The sequence below is a fragment of the Apteryx mantelli genome, chromosome 21, assembly GCF_036417845.1.
Source record: "Apteryx mantelli isolate bAptMan1 chromosome 21, bAptMan1.hap1, whole genome shotgun sequence".
Lineage (NCBI taxonomy): Eukaryota > Metazoa > Chordata > Aves > Apterygiformes > Apterygidae > Apteryx > Apteryx mantelli.
In genome coordinates, this window is record NC_089998.1 from 4,513,677 (window position 1) to 4,529,749 (window position 16,073).

A 16,073-nucleotide genomic window follows, 5' to 3' on the forward strand; every position below is an offset into this window, starting at 1 on the left:
TTTCTTTGCACCCTGCGCACCTCGCCGTGCCCAGGGCCACTGCAGCTCCCGACGTTTGGCCTCTTATCTGCAGAGACATCTTTAATTTTCCTCCAAAACCGCAGAGAATACTGGGATGGGGAGGGGGAACCGAAGGAGTCGGGCACTGTGGGGTTTGGGGAAAGAAATCAGAAGAACGGGTCAGAAAATGCCGTGGCGGCTTTGCGACTGCGCCGTTTCGGGGTGGTGCCCGCTCGGCATCGTGCTTCCCGTTCCCACCGCGCCGCCTCCGGCTGCAAAACCGCCGCGGCGGCTGCGGCTCCAGGAGCCTTCGGGGCTGGGCCAGCGCGCCTGGTCCCGGTGGCCCCCGCGGGATCCGTCCTCCTTCCGCGAGCAGAGGGGCTGGCGGCGCGCAGGGAGGGAGGCCGAAGGGAGCGCGGCGAAGGAGGGGACCCGTTTTGCAGACCTGACCGTCTCCGCCAGCCCCGGCGTTTCCATGCGGTCACACAAACCAGGTGGAGGCAGTTTTCCAAGGACGATAAGCAAACGAGTTCCTTTTCTCCCTATTCCCCGGCCCGGCATCGCCTTCCTCCTCACCCCGTCTGTTTGTACCCATGTATAAGCGTGCGACCCCCGGTGAATTCAGCGGGTTCGGGGTTTATTCGGGCTCTTCCTTCGCCCTGCTTAAAGCAGCGCCGGAGGAAGCGCGACGCTGAGCGGCGGCTCTGCCGAGTAACAAATCTCCCGTATTGTTCCCTCTCCGTTATTTATCCTGAGCGCACGGTGGCAAGTCAGTCTGAGAAAGCGCGATGTTTTTGGAGGCATGCAGCCCTGAAAATGGATGTTTGCTTTAATCAATCCCGGAGGAGCCCGTGGGGCCGGGAGAGGTGTGACACTGGAGATTTGTTCTATTGATTAACCGAACGCCGAGACGGCGGGAATCAAACACTCGCAGTGGATAAAAGCCTTGTAGGTGAACAGGGCTATTGTCGGGTTTGGTTTGTAGGTTATCGGGTTTGGGGGGTTTTGTTTTTCTTTTCCTACCTGCGGGGCCGATAGAAAGCAGAATAACTTTTCTAATATCCCTCCCCGCTTCCCTGCTTCAACTTCCCCGGGTAACACACCACGCGGCGGAGACCCCCCCTCCCCTCCTCCAGCCGGCCAAAAGTAAGATTTCAAATTATTGGATCTGACAGCTCTCATTCCTTAGGCACTTTCTCTTTTCTTCCCCAGAGGAGGGGAAAATTATCAAAGGTTTCAAAATCTGAGCACCTTCTGAGACCGCAAAACGCAACGCCTTGCTGGGAGAGCTGCTCTGAACGGGGGAACGGGAGGGAAGGTAGATGGAGATCCAGCGCAGCTGGAGAAGAGTTATATTTGTCTGGCACAGCGTTTGCCTTGGGCCCTTGGAAAATGTTTGCAGTTTTCAATTAATGTCATTAGTTTGGAAGTAGATGGAGGGGCGAGGAGGCAGGGAGGAGAAGCGGGAAATAAAAATAATTTCATGGGGAATTTTCTTTAATGACTTTTTTAAAACATGTAATTGAAATTGTTGCTTGTGGAAAATGTTTTAATAGCTCCAAAGCTGGCTGAGGGGAAAAGGTAAGAAATACTCATTAAGCCACTTGTAGGAGAGAGCCCACGGGAGCAGCCCGGGCTCAGGGAGCGGGGGCCGCCTGCACGCCGGCTGGGCACGGAGCGCCGCAGAGGCCGGACCCCCGCGGCATCGGCGGCACCGCGGCCGGCGCCGGCTGCTCCGCCAGCAGAGCGACCGCCACCTGCTGCAAAGCCCGGGGAGAGACCTACTTGCCATCATCGAGCAAGCATTTCGTTTCCTTCTCTTGCTCTCCCGAGGTTGAATTTGCAAGTCTGGAAATAGTCCGCCAGGCCCCGCAGCTTACCGCTTCCGCGTGCTCTCCAAGGAGCGGAGGAGAGCTCTTGGTGCCGGCTCCCCGCTGCCGAAGGCGGCCACCATGTACCCACTGTGGTGGCACGGGGACAACTTGCTGAGGTGGCCTGAGCTTGGATGAGGACGGGGCAAAGCCAGGACCAACTCCATCCTGTTCACCCAAGGATTGGCTAGAGGAGGGATTGACCTAGATGGACCTGCTAGACCTCTGACCATCTGCTGACTGCCCCATCCTACCACCCAGGGCCACCAGACGTCTTGGCTGTGCCAGACACTGCCAAAACTCAGCGCCGGTCTTCACAGCTTGCTTACTGCCGTGCCACGTGCCACCAGCCGCAGCGGGAGAGGCGAGGAAGCCTTGGCCAGCGCCGGCCCCGAGAGCCCCATGCCTCGCCGGGCAGAGGTGTGCCCTCCGCGTGAGCCTCCAGCCGGGCACTTAATTGATCGGATTACGCCTTATTTACTAATGAGCAGCCTCGCGCTCAGACGGCGGGAGCGGGGGCCGGCAGCGCTTTCCCTTTACACGTCGGCAGTTGGTGTTTGGCGGCCGCAGGGGCTCCGTGAGTGTTTTGCCGTGATTCATTTCTGCCGTGCGCATCTGAGGCTTGGCACGAGCTTTCCCAGGAACAAAGCGACACAGCGAACCGCCCGTAGCCACCGCGAGGAGGCAATGGCCACCTTTCAACTTGCTTTTTTTTGTTGTTTTTTTTTTGTTTTTAATTTTGCATCAGGGTTTGTTTTTCTACGTTTATCAAGCTCTTCAACTACCATCAGAGAAAAGCGCTGCTGCTCCAGATAGGCAGCACTGAGAGCAGTCTCCACGGGAAGACATTGCCCATCCTCTCGCCTGGCATCTGCCTCCCCCCATCTCTGCTCTCGCGCTCCTCCACTCTGCCGCTCAGGCCGCAGTCCCTCACGCTGGGTGTTCGTCCATCCTTCCCGGGATCAACGCTCACTGCCTAATGCCACCAGCAGTCAGTCGAGTGAATTCATGTCCGCGTGTCTGGTAGACTGCAGGATTATGCCCACCGTGTCACCAGACGGTATTACTTTTATTCCCCCTAGCTCTTAATTAGTAAGAAAGTGGGGACTTGGAAAAAAAGATCACCTGGCACCGTAGTGTCTTCTCCTTCCTTGCAAGGCTGCTGTTTTGCACTATTGCTTCCACCCCTACCAGTGACCTTCACTGAAGGACAGAAAAGAGCAAACTATGACACGAATATACACCCATCCTTCGCAGCAGAGTCTGTGAGGTCGGCAGGAGCAGCCCAAGGGTGTAAGATGTTAAAACAACAGAGCCGAAGGAAAAGGTTGGAGGGTGTGTTGCCAGGCTGGATAAATTAGATAATTGGACAGGAAGGATACTCGAATCCACTGATGATCCATTAGCAGGCTCCTTAAGGAAACAGGAATCTAGTTTCTGAGCCAAAGAGCACACCTTTTTACTCATTAGCAGCCCAAACCTTGCCTGCACTTCTTGGAGGCGTCCCAAGGGCACGTACAAATGAATGGCAGCTCCTGGAGGCCTCAGCAGGGCTGGGGTGGCCGGGCGAGAAGGTGGCCGGGTATCGCAGGGCAGGTCCTCCTGTCACCACTGCATTTGCTCGCTTGGTTTCTGTGCGTTGCCAGTGGATCGGTTGAGTTCAGAGAGCTCCAGTTTGCATATGTAGGTCAGGCAGACACATAGCTGGCTCCACAGATGTCATAAGGTTATTAAAATGAACACGGATCCCCTCCGCTTTTCCTCCATCAAAGCCCACTGATGTGCAGCCCTTGGCAGAGGGCAGCCTTGGCTCTCTTCCCAGAGGAGCAGAGCATATCTTCGAGGCTTTGGGCTCGTTTGAGGAAGGACAGCATGTTTGCAGCTCCTGGACCAGTGCAGACATTTTACCCGGCACATCCCCCTAAGCGACGCTCTCCCTTTTGGTCTTTGCAAGAGAAGAGCTTCGCCCTGGGAGGGCAATGGGCAGCATAACTCAGTTCATGGTTTTTGGTCAATATGGCTTGCGTTGTTCCCTCTCAGCTCTGTAAAACAGGCGGAGCTGAACCAGCTCCCAGAGAAGGAGGATTTCCATGGCGGGTCCCAGGGCAGCACCTCCTGGAGAGGAGGGAGCTGGGGTGTTCCTGCACTTGTTTGCTCCCCTGCTTGTCTCACCATGGAAGGGAAGCAGATAAGAGACCTTGCACCTTGGGAGCCTCTGGTTTTGGCCACCCCACTTTGGTTCCCTCCAGAAGCCTTGATCGCTCAAGGAGGAAACCCAAGTCCTCTGGAAACCTGGGCTCCTCCAGGGCTCGCGGGCTGGAGGCAGAGACATGGTAAAAGAGAGAGCGAGCGAGCAGAGGAGAAACTCAAATAAAAAATGCTCAGCTGTTAAGAGCAAACTTTGCACTAGCTGAAGATTTTGACCTTGTGTTCTCTCCGAGGAACAAACAAGAGAAAAACGAGGATCATATTATTCTGCCTGAAATTTGGAGTGGATCAAACCCCTGCTGTTCCTAGCTCCTGAAATGAATGGCTATAAACAACATGCATTTCCGGAGAATGAATTAAACAGCAAGCCAGAGTACTGACTGTATTTTAAGAGATGTTTATTTGTCCTCACTGCTGCTCTAGAAAGAGTTGCACAAGGACTTATTAAATTTTAACCCCGCATTGTGCCTGGGTAAACACTGCCCTTTCTCCGACGTGAGGAGCGCTCGCAGCCGCGATAAGCAACGGTAACTCGAGCTCTCCGGCCCCGCGGTAGCGCTGCCGAGCCGGCAGGCAGCACGCACGCGGCCGCGCCGCTCCCGGCACCGTCTCTCCGTCCTGGACCTTGCGCGGCTGCTAGCATGTTCTTTAAGCCATGGAAAAGGCTGTTGCTCAATTACATTTTCCGTCCACACGTGTTTCTTTGGGGCAGCCAGCTAGTTGCAGGTTGCCTACAGATTTCTTAAAGTTTTCGGCACCTTTCTGCCAAAAGTTCTTCATAAGAAGCTAGGGAAGACCTTGGTCTCCACCAGCGTAGTGAACGTGCTTCTCATCTCTTGTCCTCCTGTTTAATAGTCACGGAAATGGAAAAGGGTGAGAAGCTCTGAGACCTGACCTGCTGGAAGAGCCGGGCTGCGACTCGCCCCAAGTCACGTCCCGGGGCATCTCTGCCCCGGGGTCCACAGCCCCGAGGCTGACTGTGCCGGAGCCCCGGACCCCGGTGCCACGCGCCAGCGTCCCAAGCAAGTGGGAGCAGGGTTTGCCTCCTTGCCCGCGAACACGCAGCCCCGTACAAAGCCAGTCCCAGTGCAATGCCGTCCGGGATCACAGATGGAGGCACGGAAAAAGCTGAGCTGGATTAACACCACTGAATGCTTTCCGTCTCCTTTGACTTCCAGCGCCTAAACAGCACTTACAGACCTGGCGTCAGCCTCTCCCGGGCTGGAGGAGGCAACAGGCTCCCTCCTCTTGTACGGCCTGAACTGAGGGCTGAGGCCGGGCGCTCTCACTCCTGCAGTGGCCTGGGGTACCGTCTTGCTGGGAAAAGCTGCTATTGCTGTTCATGCTCCACCACCGGGGGAAAGGGAAAGGCTGAGAAAACAGCATAGAAAGCAAAGCCGGGTGCGAGCCGGGTCCGCGCTCCTTGCTTTACCGGCAAGTCCCCCCCTCCCTGCTTTTTTGGGGCGCTTTCGGGCTGTTTCCCCTGCCTGGGGAGGGGACGGAGCCCCAGACACGAGATGCACAACGTGGGTCCCCGGCAAGGAGGAGGATCCGTGCCTTGTAGAAACATTTCCGAACTCGCGTTGTTCCCTCTCCCGGGTCTGGGCAGAATGTCAAAGCCTGCTCCGAGCTGGAAATATTTCCAGACTAGCGCTCACTGGAGACCGAAACAATGGCAATTCTTCGGCTACCGAGGCCGTTATAAAAGGGCTTTTGACACAGAGGCTGCTTAGGGGGAGGTTTTTTGTTGGTGGTTTTTTCTCCCGGAAAGCCCTGCGCTAGCGTCCCTGGGTGTTTGCACGTGCACTTTGGGGTACGTAAAGTAATCTTTTGGCTTTCAGCGGGGCCTTTCGCGTGACAGCCCGCGAGGATGCCCGCGGCGCGGCTCCGGGGAGGAAGGAGGAAATGCCAATCACGCGGGATGCCATGAGGCAACGGAGGAAGAAGGCGTTTGAGAGTAAATGTCAGCTTTTGCGTTTTGGGGTTTGGGGCTTTTTTTAAACAAGTGGGTGGGACTTTCGATGCCCACATGGCATGGAGATGGCTTCAGTCTCCAGGGCTTATCTGGAGGATTCAGGCAGACACTATGGAAAGTGTCTCTTTGCTCAGGAGGATGCAATTTGACACTGCAGGGATTTTAAGCCAGTATTCCAGCAAGGAGCCTCTGCGGTTAGTGTGTCATATCTGATAAAGACTAATCAGGCCTCCTTTAGGCACCACTCAAGTCTTATTTTCATCTGTCTCCCATGCCTTTTGCATTATCTACGATAAGTACTCACGCGCGGGCAAAACGGCAAATTCTGATCGTTCCGGTCTTCCCTAGACTTAAGGCCAAGAGGAATGGAAAAGGGTAAAGAAGTAGACTATGGATCAGCAACCAGAGGCCTTGCAGAAAAGCCCTGGCAGCTCCCAACCATGCCTTCATCACGGCCTGGAAACCACCAGTTTGCACCGGTGCAAGAAGGGGATCCCAACTGGGAGCAAGTTTCCAGCGTGAGCCAGGCGTTAGCTGGCAGCCCTGGACCACCGTTCCCCAGCGGCAGCTCCTCTCGGCTGCCCCGCTTGCGCTGTCCTACCCCGGCCCCTCTGCCTCCGAGGTGTCCGAAACCTCCTCGGCAATTATCCGCGGTGCTGTTTGCTCAGGCGATGTGGATTTAGCTCTCCAGCCTCACGTGCGGTGTGTGCATAGGGAAAGATAGATTGCTGCTACTTTCCAGTATAAATCACATTCCTTACAACACTCCAAAGTAGCATTTTCAACCTCAGGGTGCTAATAGGATCCAGCAGGAGAAAGAAATGTCAGCTAAGTAGCAGGCGCTGTTTGGAGAGTGCAATGGAGCTGATCCGCAGCCGCGGGGCAAAAGGAGCAATCCCAGGGCAGAGGTTAAAGAGTTCAGGAGCACTTCAGCCTACTTAATTGCAACAGGCCTCTTACACGTCGCAAGATGGATGGCTCGAGCCGGGCAAGGGGGGCAGCGCGGGGCCAGCGGCATCACCATCTGGAGGCGCGCGGGCGGCCGCGGCGGAGGGGGACCGCGGCGGAGGGGGACCGCGGCGGAGGGGGACCGCGGCGGCTCCTCGCCTCCCCCCGACGTCCCCGGAGGTGGCCCGCAGCCATGCCAGTGAGGCCACCGGGAGCCCCCGCTGCCTCCTCCGGGAGCCCGTAAATACGAATTTCTGTCGGCGCTGGCCGAAACCGCGGAGGTTTCGCTGCAGAAGCTCAGCACCGCGCTCATCGCGGCAGATAAACAGCGGCGAATAACTCCAGCTGCCGAGGAAATATTTGTTGTTCCCCTGCAAACCTTAAGGGACGTTTTAAGGGGGGAGTTGGTTAATGTTGCGGTTCTTGTCATTTCCACAGCGTTTTTTCCCCAATCTTTTTTCTTTTTTTCAGTCTTCAGACTCCAAAAGTGTTTCACGTTAGCCCCAAGGTGTTTCTGCTGGGAAGGTGCCTCAGCGAATATTTTTAGTAGAGTTTTGACTTGTTTTTTGACGCACATCTGAAGAATGTCATCAAAAGCTGATGTTTTGCATGGAAAATGTCATTTGAGTGATTTTTTTTTTTTTACCTAAATAAAGTTTGGAATAAAAATATTTCATTCATTCCTCGCAAGTGAGGTTTATGCTGTTTCCCTGGTGATAAAAGCACACGGCTGGATCTTGAGACATATGCATTTAATTCCCAGCTCTCCCGCAAAGCCCCACGATGACCTCGAGCAAGCCACTTAGGATCAGCTTCGTACGTGATTAGAGCTTCGTTAAAGCTCCCGCTCGGGCTCTTAAATCGGGGCAGAGCCCGGGAAGCTCCCCTCTCCCCAGGACACCGCGGTCTCGGTGCGTCGCCCGCGGGTCGCCCGGGGCTCGGCGCTGCCCGGACCGTGGTCTCTTCGCCGCTGGGAAGCGGCAGCAGCTCCTTCGAGCCCGCCTGGGATGAGGAGGAGGACGAAGGCCGCGGCTGGGAGTCCCGGCCGCTCGCGGGCTGCTGCCGCCTCGCCGGGCAGGAGGGAGCTGCGCAGCGAGGACCAAGGATGCCCTCTCGTGGGAAGAGCCTCGCTCGGCCGGAGGAGCCGGGGTCCCCGCCGTGGCACCCGCTGGGGGACCCGCCAGGCCCTCGCTGCACCCCGGGCCCGGCCGCGGGGGCTCGGCACCTCTCGGGTTTGGCGAGGGAGCAGCCGGAGGGGCCGAGCGGCGCCGGGTCCCCATTGCGGAAGAGCAAAGCCGCAGCACGTGGCTTTGGAGCGGCCGCACGTGGCATCGGGCAGCGCAGCTGCGCAGCCCCCCGCGCCGCCACGGACACGCGTGTCCTACCCCCGGGGACGCCGCTGGGAGCGGGGCCTGTGCAGCGCAAAGGTTCGGCGTCTTTGATCGAGGAGAGGGGCGAGGAGGAGGCTCTCCGGGCGCGGGGGAGCCGCGCCGCGCTCGCGCCAGCCCCCCGGCCCCGGGGCCGCTCAGAAGAGGAGGAGGGCGGCCAGGAGGGGCGCGAGCAGGAGGCAGCGGCCGGCGAGGCCGCGGGGAGGCCGGGGCGCCCCGGGCGAGCCGTTGCACAGGTCCGTGTCGCAGCAGTGGATCCGCACCCCCGGCAGCTCCTGCTGCTGGCAGTGGCGGGAGGTGGCACAGCCGCTGGTCAGCGGGATGCCCAGGACCGCTGCAAGGCAACACAGCGCCGTCAGGGCCGCGGCGACCGCGGCTGGGGCCACCCTGGGAGCCTCAAGCCACGGCCGTGCCCGCTGCGGCGGCCGCAGGGTTGGCTTTCGGGTGCCCGCGCGCCGCCGGCTCGCCGAGGCCACGGGCACACTCACCGCTTTCTGTTTTAAGGCAGAACCGGTGCTTGAAGCCCTGGTGGGAGCGGGAGCAGGTGACCACTTCTGGGTTAGAGCAGCCCATGTCCACGTATCTGGTGCCAACGATGATGTTGCAGCCGTAACACTGGAGTCCGGACACTAAAGAAAAACATAGGAAACGCGATTGGATTTTTCCTGGGGAAAATACTTCCGCTCCTTCCTAGCTAGTCTTTGATGTAGCGTTTGCAGTGCTGCTGCTAAGCCTTTGCAGCGCCTTGCTAAGTTGCATCAAGCATCGGGTCGGAGCAAATCTTCCTTCCACTTGTTTACCCGGTGGGCCTAAAACACGCTGAAACATCTCCCGCTAGAGGTCAGTGCGAAATCAAAGATTAGTCGGAGCCTGGTGCCGGGATCAAACAGCAGGAACAAGGGCGCTTTGAAGCAGCGTTTGGAAGGAGTAAATGGACCCTCCGAGGCACAGCCAGCGCCGAGCCGAGGCTCCACCGCTCTCGGAAGCAGCTTTTGCCCCTTTCACCAGACTCCTCCGGTTTGAGCCGCGCCAGCGTTCGAGGCGGCCGCGCAGGCTTTCCTTCCCTGCCAAGAGTTTCCTGCTTTTTTCTTTCTTTTAAATGAATTTCCTCTCCGAAACCCGAATATCAAATGATCAGGTCTAAAGGGCTCAGTAAAAGCAGAGGCATTTCTTTGCTTCCCGCGGGCAGGGCTGCCCCGTCGCTGCCCCGCGGGCACCCCAAAGCCTGCCTGGCCCCGGGACAAACGCGCCCGTAATCGCGCCAGCGGCTCCCCGCACGGGCGATGCACCGGGGACACGTCCTGGGCGGGGAAAAAGGGTGGTCCAGGCTCGTCAGAGGGATTTCATCCCGTCCCATGTCTCCGGAGATGCTCTGCCCCGTCCCTCGCCCCAGGAGGGCAAACCGAGCTCACGCGTGCCCGAATCCTCCCGCCGCGGCTCCAGGGTGTCTCCAGGCACCACGCGGAGACCTTTGGGTGCTGGGAAGTGTCCACACCTCTCTACGCAGCTCCCTGCATCAACAGCGTCTTGGGTTATGTCCTCATATGTCCTTAGGGTTTCTCCCTAAAAGTGCTCCTGATTTTTATCCCAGGGTCTCTCAAGGAGGCAAGAATGACTCTGGAATAGGAGGGATAGAGCCATTTGGGGTGGCCGGATGCAAACGTGCCCGTGGAGCAGTTTTGGCGCATCCCCCCGGGGTTTTGCACCCTCCCACGGGCGGCAGCATCTGGGAATAGCTTGCCCTCAGCCCGAATGGGAATTAAGCCATTTCTCAAGTTTCTTAAGAAAAAAGAAAAAAAAAAAAAGCCTTCAAAGGCTATTCATCTGTGTCATCGACAGGGTTTAAGGCAAATGCAATACCTGATGTTTATCAACTACAGCAACAAAACTCCCACTGCAGACTCGCTCTTGCCTTTGCCTGCCACCCAGCTCCGAATTCCCCCTGAACTCTTTCCCACGTGCCCCCCAGGCGTGTTCAGGAGCTGCGAGCGCCTCGCGCACACGGCCAGAGAGAGAGGGGCGCCAGCGCCCCGCGGCGCCCGCGGAGGAAGCCCCAACGGGGGCCCAGGAGTCCTGGCTCCGGGCCACGTCTTCACCCACATGCCGCTGTTGGACACAGAACGTGATGACAGCAGCCCCGTTCCTGAAGCCATCGACACGCGGCTCGCTCGCCGGGGGCGGGAATGCCCTTGAATCCCCCCGGAGAACAAATCGCACTTTAGCGAGCAGGGTTTGGGGAGGACGCGGGCGACCGGGGGCCACGCTCGCCCACTGGGGGCTCGCGGCACTTACCCTTCGGGAGGACGAACACCGCCGTCAGCAGCGAGAGGATGCCCTGGGCGCCTCCGGGCGCGCGTCCCGCGAGCATGGGAGCAGCTCCGGGAGCCCGCTCGGCTTCGGGGCAGCGCGGGAGCGGGTCCGCGGGGAGCAGGCAGAAGAGCCCGGCTCTGCGCGCAGCGATTCCTCCCCGTCCTTGCAAACCTCTTGCTTTTCACCTGCAAAAACCCTCCGCCAGCATAAAGGCGGGGAGATGCCACTGGCACAGGAGAAACCTTCTCGCAGAGTGTTGCCCGCTGTTCTGCTGATTCTGGTTACGTCGAAGGCTGTTTTCCTCCTCTTCCTCCCGAGCAATCCGCCGATTCTTTCCGTTCATGCACAGACGCCTGTGCGCTACCCTCGGTTATTTCTGTCCTATTTCCTCTGTCCGCGGTCGCTTCCCATTAATACCACCGTGCAGCAGCTCTTGGAGAGAAATTCTCCCTAATCAAGATTTAGTTTTAAATCCACTTCAAAATCCTCTAATTCAGTTGGATTAGGCAGAAGGGGTTTGGGGAGATGTATGCTTTTACAGGTTTTTTCCTTCTTCCTCTCTGAGCGGCTCCATCTCCACGAAGGGACCCCGTGGCTTTGTGCTGTGCTATTTAAAGAGGGCAGGAATAATTTTATTGAAGAGAAGCGGTTGACTAATTTTAAATCCAAGGCTTGAGATTTGCTCACAAAACACAGCCCCGGGGATGGCCATGGGGTTAAAGGAAAACCCTGACGGGGACGGAGGTATGTTTGACCATATTTTATGCATTTGTGCACCAGAAAGCGGTTGCTTCGTAAAGCAGAGAGAGAACCAAAGGCCAAAGGGGCCGATCCCAGCCTCTATGTCAGCTCTGGAGGGAGCCGGACTCCCCCGGCCGGGGCGGTTCAGGAGCTGGGAAAAGGGCCGAGGTCCCGCAGAGGAAAACGCAGAGCGCTGCGGCTCTGAGCCTACGGGACCGCCGGCATCAGCTGTGCAGCGCTTCGGGAAGCCCCCGGCCACGGGGCCGGGTCCCCCAAGGGCCTCCCCAGGTCCCTGCTGCCATCCCGGCCTCGCCAGCTCCCCCTCGAGCAACGTCCCCGCTCCAAGCGGGGCTAATGGGACTTAGGGAGCTAATGCTTACTAATAAGAGAGCGCGCCCGAATGGGTGGGATTAAAAAATTCCAATGACAGAATAAGCTGCTTAGGTGGCCCATCCAGCGAGCGCTTCCTAGCAGCACCCGGCCATCGCCCCGGGCACCGGCAGCCCGGCCGGATAAAACTCCCGGCCAGGGAAGACGGATTCGGTCTGAGCATGTCTGTGCCGTTGCAGAGCACGGCGAGGAGCTGGGCTGCCCCGTTTCACGGGCGGGCTCCAGGGAGCTGAAGGGAGCAGGTCTCAGCTCACCGGATCGTCGCTAGCCCGGCGGGTCGGTGACTTCTGTCACTGCCACCACGGAGATGAGCCCTGTTCAGCCACGCGTTGGATGTGCCCTTCAGCCACTGAACGGCCCCGGAGTAAATCGAGGGCAGCATCTTCATCCCACGCGCGTCAGCATCTCCCTCGGCCGAGCCCTGAGCTGCGCGCGGGATGGAGATGCTCCGAGCAGCGCTCAGCCCCCGGCCTGCACCCGGCACAGCCCCAGCAGAGGGGTTTGGTCCTTAGGAAGCCAGTTCGGATGCACAGCGGCAGCAGGGGCTAGGACCTAAGCTGCACACAGTGGCTTCATTAGCAAGCACGCTCATTAATATTTCACCGGGAGGCAGCCCACACTTGCCCAAGTATGGGCACCTACAGCGCAGGAGGGGCAATTAGCACCTGGGAGAACAGCCGAAATAATGCAGCTCATTTACTCAAATCACTTAAACCACCCACGGTGTCTAGCTTGCCTCAAAACAATGTGATTATAGCAAATGTCTAACACAGCAAAGCCTGAAAGCCTCAGGGAGAAGGGATAAAATGCAGGAAATAGGATTGATTTAAATGCATGCATAAATCATAGGATTCAATAAGCAGGGAGAACTAACTTTTAATCCCTTAATAAACTCATCAGTATCTGGAGGAGGGAGGCCGCTTGCACACAAAGAATCGAAGCTGAGCTCCCGCCTGCTTTTCATCTCGGCTCTGCTGAAGCGATGCAGCAGCTCCGAGCAGCTGCTCTGCGTCCGGGTGTGAGCAAACCTCTGGGCAACACACCGGCCTCGGCAGCCTCGTCCAGGCTCTCGGCAAAGCCGGATCCTCCAAGAGCGGCGTGCAGGCACCGGCTGGTCCTTCCCTTGCAGGGAAGCCGAGCCGGTCATCCCAAAAGAGCCGGTCAGTCCAAGTGACAGCATGTGGCTTCCCAAATGGGGCAGGCAGACGTGCAACGTGTCGCAACGCCTGCCGCGGAAAAGAGCCGCATACTGGGTCAGACCTGGGCTGCTCCGAGGGGTCCCGACGGAGGAGGAGGGCTCAGATCCTCGCTTTTGTGCCTGCTCTAAGACCAGCAAAACACTGGGAACAGGCAGCAAGAAGCTAGGCTGCAACAACCCCCTGCGGGATCGCAGCCCCGGCTCTGAACCGAGGCCTGGCCCAGCTCAGCTCTTGGCGCTGGTTTGAGGTGTTTCTGTTGCAGATTTGCCCAGACTTTGCTTTGTTTTTATTCCCTTGGAATGCAAAAGGCAAAGGCCTTTAAAAGAGAAAAGAAAGAAAAAAAATCTAACCTTCCTCTTTGAGCCTGCCACCACTTCCGCATCTGGAATCAGTGTACATTTCTTTTAACTCGTCATTAGCTCTGATGCAATTTACTTATCAGCCCGGGCAGGGGGCACCAGGAATCAGTCAGGAAACAGCATTCCTCCCCTGATTGAGAAAAATTTGATTAACAAATCCCCCAGTACACTCATGTTCTCACTTAAACCTTTGGGATACCCAGAAAGATGGATAAACCCTGCACAGATTAGACGGTTTTGCCTGCAAATCCTGCTTTAGAGCTCATCCCTAACAGGAGACATAACTTATCACATGGCACTAATTTCCCCTCCGCAGTCAAGCTCCCATCTGAACGGGTCGGGGGTGGCCTAGGGGCCACCCAAGCGTGCCTGCCGCGGGCACGGGGACCCAGCTCCAGCGCCTCCGTTCCCGAAAGCACTGCAGTCTAACTGGAGAGGCCGGGCACGTGTGCGTGCATGTCCCAGCAGGAAAAAACCCTGCAATTACAATGATAAAATGCAATGAGGCAGGTATTTGCCACTCGTTGCACTTGAGGCAGCAGAGGGCACAGGAACCCCACAGGGCCTGAACAGCGTGTTGCCTCCCTGCAAAATGGGAATAACTCCTCCTGTGGGTTCCCCTTCCTACCAGCAGCAATGCTTGCAGCTCCAAACTTTCTACCCCCTAATCCCGATCCTCCTCCCTCCTTCCCTTTCCCAACCTCCCAGCCGCCCTTTCCCACCAGCCAGGCCCAGGGGAGCAAGAAGCGGGAAAAGCCCTGCGGGACCGCGCCGCAGTCTGTCCCGAGGCGGGACTCGAACTGGTGACACCGGGAACCACTCTCCTCCCTCCCCGTGGCCGCCATTGCTAGCGAGGCGGAAGCAGTGCCCCCTCCACGCCACGTTCTACGTAGAGAGTAAGCGTGCCCGCTGATTGGGCGCGCGCCGATTCGTCGACAGCAGCGTGCGCGGGAGGACGGGGGGGGGAGCTCGGCTCCCGCCCCGCGGGAGGGCGCGGGCGAAGCGGCTGCGGCGGCGCGCTCTGATTGGCAGAGGGCGATGAATACATTAACGATGTGGAGCAAAGCGCCTTTCTACCTTCATTTTATGGGTTTCGGGGGCCGGAAATAGCCATATGGGCATTAGGACAAACAAGCCTGAGCGGAATTGAATACTAATAGCAAACTGACATGGAGAAAAACGGCACGTTGTCCTCACCCTATCCTCAAAACCAGAAGGCCTCCGGAGGTTTAAAAGGCTGCGGATACACGTCTAAATTCGTGTTGTATGAAAGGAGAGAAGGTTAGCACTCCCCTTGATAAGGATGGAAGAGGCCCCAGTGGCCTATACAACACGCATACGGTTAAGGCACTGCCACTTACTTTGTGGCATCTAACCATGTTTTTTTTTTTTGTCTCCCCTTCGGGGTGAGGAGCAGAGAACTGCAGCTTCTCCTGTTATTTACCCACAGGGGCTCCTTCTCCACCCACAGAGTCTCTTCTTTCATCCCACTGCACCACACTCCCAAAACACACCCAGCTGGTGTTCAGAGGCCTGCCTTGCATTAGGGATGTGCAGCATGTTTTAGCATTATGCAGGCTTCCTCTGTGGCACAGGTAGCTACTGCCTGCCATTCCAAGCATTTTGGAAACAATGGGAAAATGTTTGTTTTAGTTTCATGTCTAACTGTAGGGGGCTAGGCTGGGAAGAGGGGGCAGGGAAGGAACGCCTCCGAATTACGGCCACAACAAGCAGCTCTGCGTAGCCCACTCCTGGGTCCCATCAGGCCAGCAGGTTGTCTGTGTCACAGCATGAAACACAGATTGATGTAGGGTCATTTTTCTGGATGAAAGGAACGAATATGACTTTGCTGCTCCCATGCTAACCCAGTCATGCCTGTCTGGATGCAAAGGACAGCACAGTACACAAAACCATCGCCGGGGGGAACCTTCCTCTTAGATGAATTGAAAGGGATCATGCCAAAGGCCTCCATAGAGCTAGCAAAACACATCATCCCCAGTATTTAAATCCTACTTGCATTTCTAGTGTTTCTCTCAGGAAACAGTAGTGCGTATTGTTTCAGGGTTCCCATAAAGCTAAGCTACCAGCTTCCTAATGTCTAACCAGGGACTGCCAATTGGTGGCCACCAACAGTTTAACAGACGGGCCCACCCCACAAGCAAACCTGCCGCGGGAACTGTGAGACTCACCTCTTTCACACTGGCATGAGAGAATAATGACAACCAGGCCCTTGTCAACCACACCGCGCAGCTCTGCCTCCGGTTTTCCTTTTTGCCCCCTCCGGGAAGTGGAACTGCTGTAGAGGCGGCTGAACTCTGCCCCAACAACTGTAATGCACAGAGGAGGAAGAAAATACCTTTTACTGCTTTCCTGGGTTAGTTACTTCTGTAGGGAGGACAGCACTGTGCAAGGGCAGGAAGCTGCTTTTATTAAAGAGCCTGGAGGTTAACAGAGCACTTTCCCTTTGCAGGTTTCATCATGCTCCAACCACTAACAACCTGTGCTTACCACAGGCAAAGGTTACGTCTCTCCCTTTCACAGGGGCAAACAAGCCCAGCCATTATAACAGCCTTGTTTCAGTACAAGCATCAACTATACTACACACTTTAAGTGATTAGATAATTCTGACCATCACTGCCACGCCAGGCACTTCCAGGCAGGAAGGTGAGGTAGAATCGTAACTA

General features: G+C 57.1%; 1 protein-coding gene and 1 non-coding gene across 2 annotated transcripts; one reads left to right on the forward strand and one right to left on the reverse strand.

Moving 5' to 3' along the window:
* Positions 1–7,752: 7,752 nt before the first annotated feature.
* Positions 7,753–13,426, reverse strand: LOC136993882 (ly6/PLAUR domain-containing protein 1-like). Its single transcript, XM_067309041.1, has 4 exons — positions 13,381–13,426; positions 10,683–11,307; positions 8,879–9,019; positions 7,753–8,724 (listed from the first exon to the last, which is right to left on the reverse strand). The coding sequence occupies exons 2-4, from the start codon at positions 10,756–10,758 to the stop codon at positions 8,528–8,530; spliced, it is 414 nt and encodes a 137-aa protein (XP_067165142.1). The 5' UTR covers positions 10,759–11,307; positions 13,381–13,426; the 3' UTR covers positions 7,753–8,527.
* A 1,222-nt stretch (positions 13,427–14,648) lies between these two features.
* LOC136993901 (U6atac minor spliceosomal RNA) lies at positions 14,649–14,776 on the forward strand. Its single transcript, XR_010886166.1, has one exon. It is a non-coding gene; the product is annotated as a U6atac minor spliceosomal RNA (small nuclear RNA).
* The last annotated feature ends 1,297 nt before the right edge of the window (positions 14,777–16,073 follow it).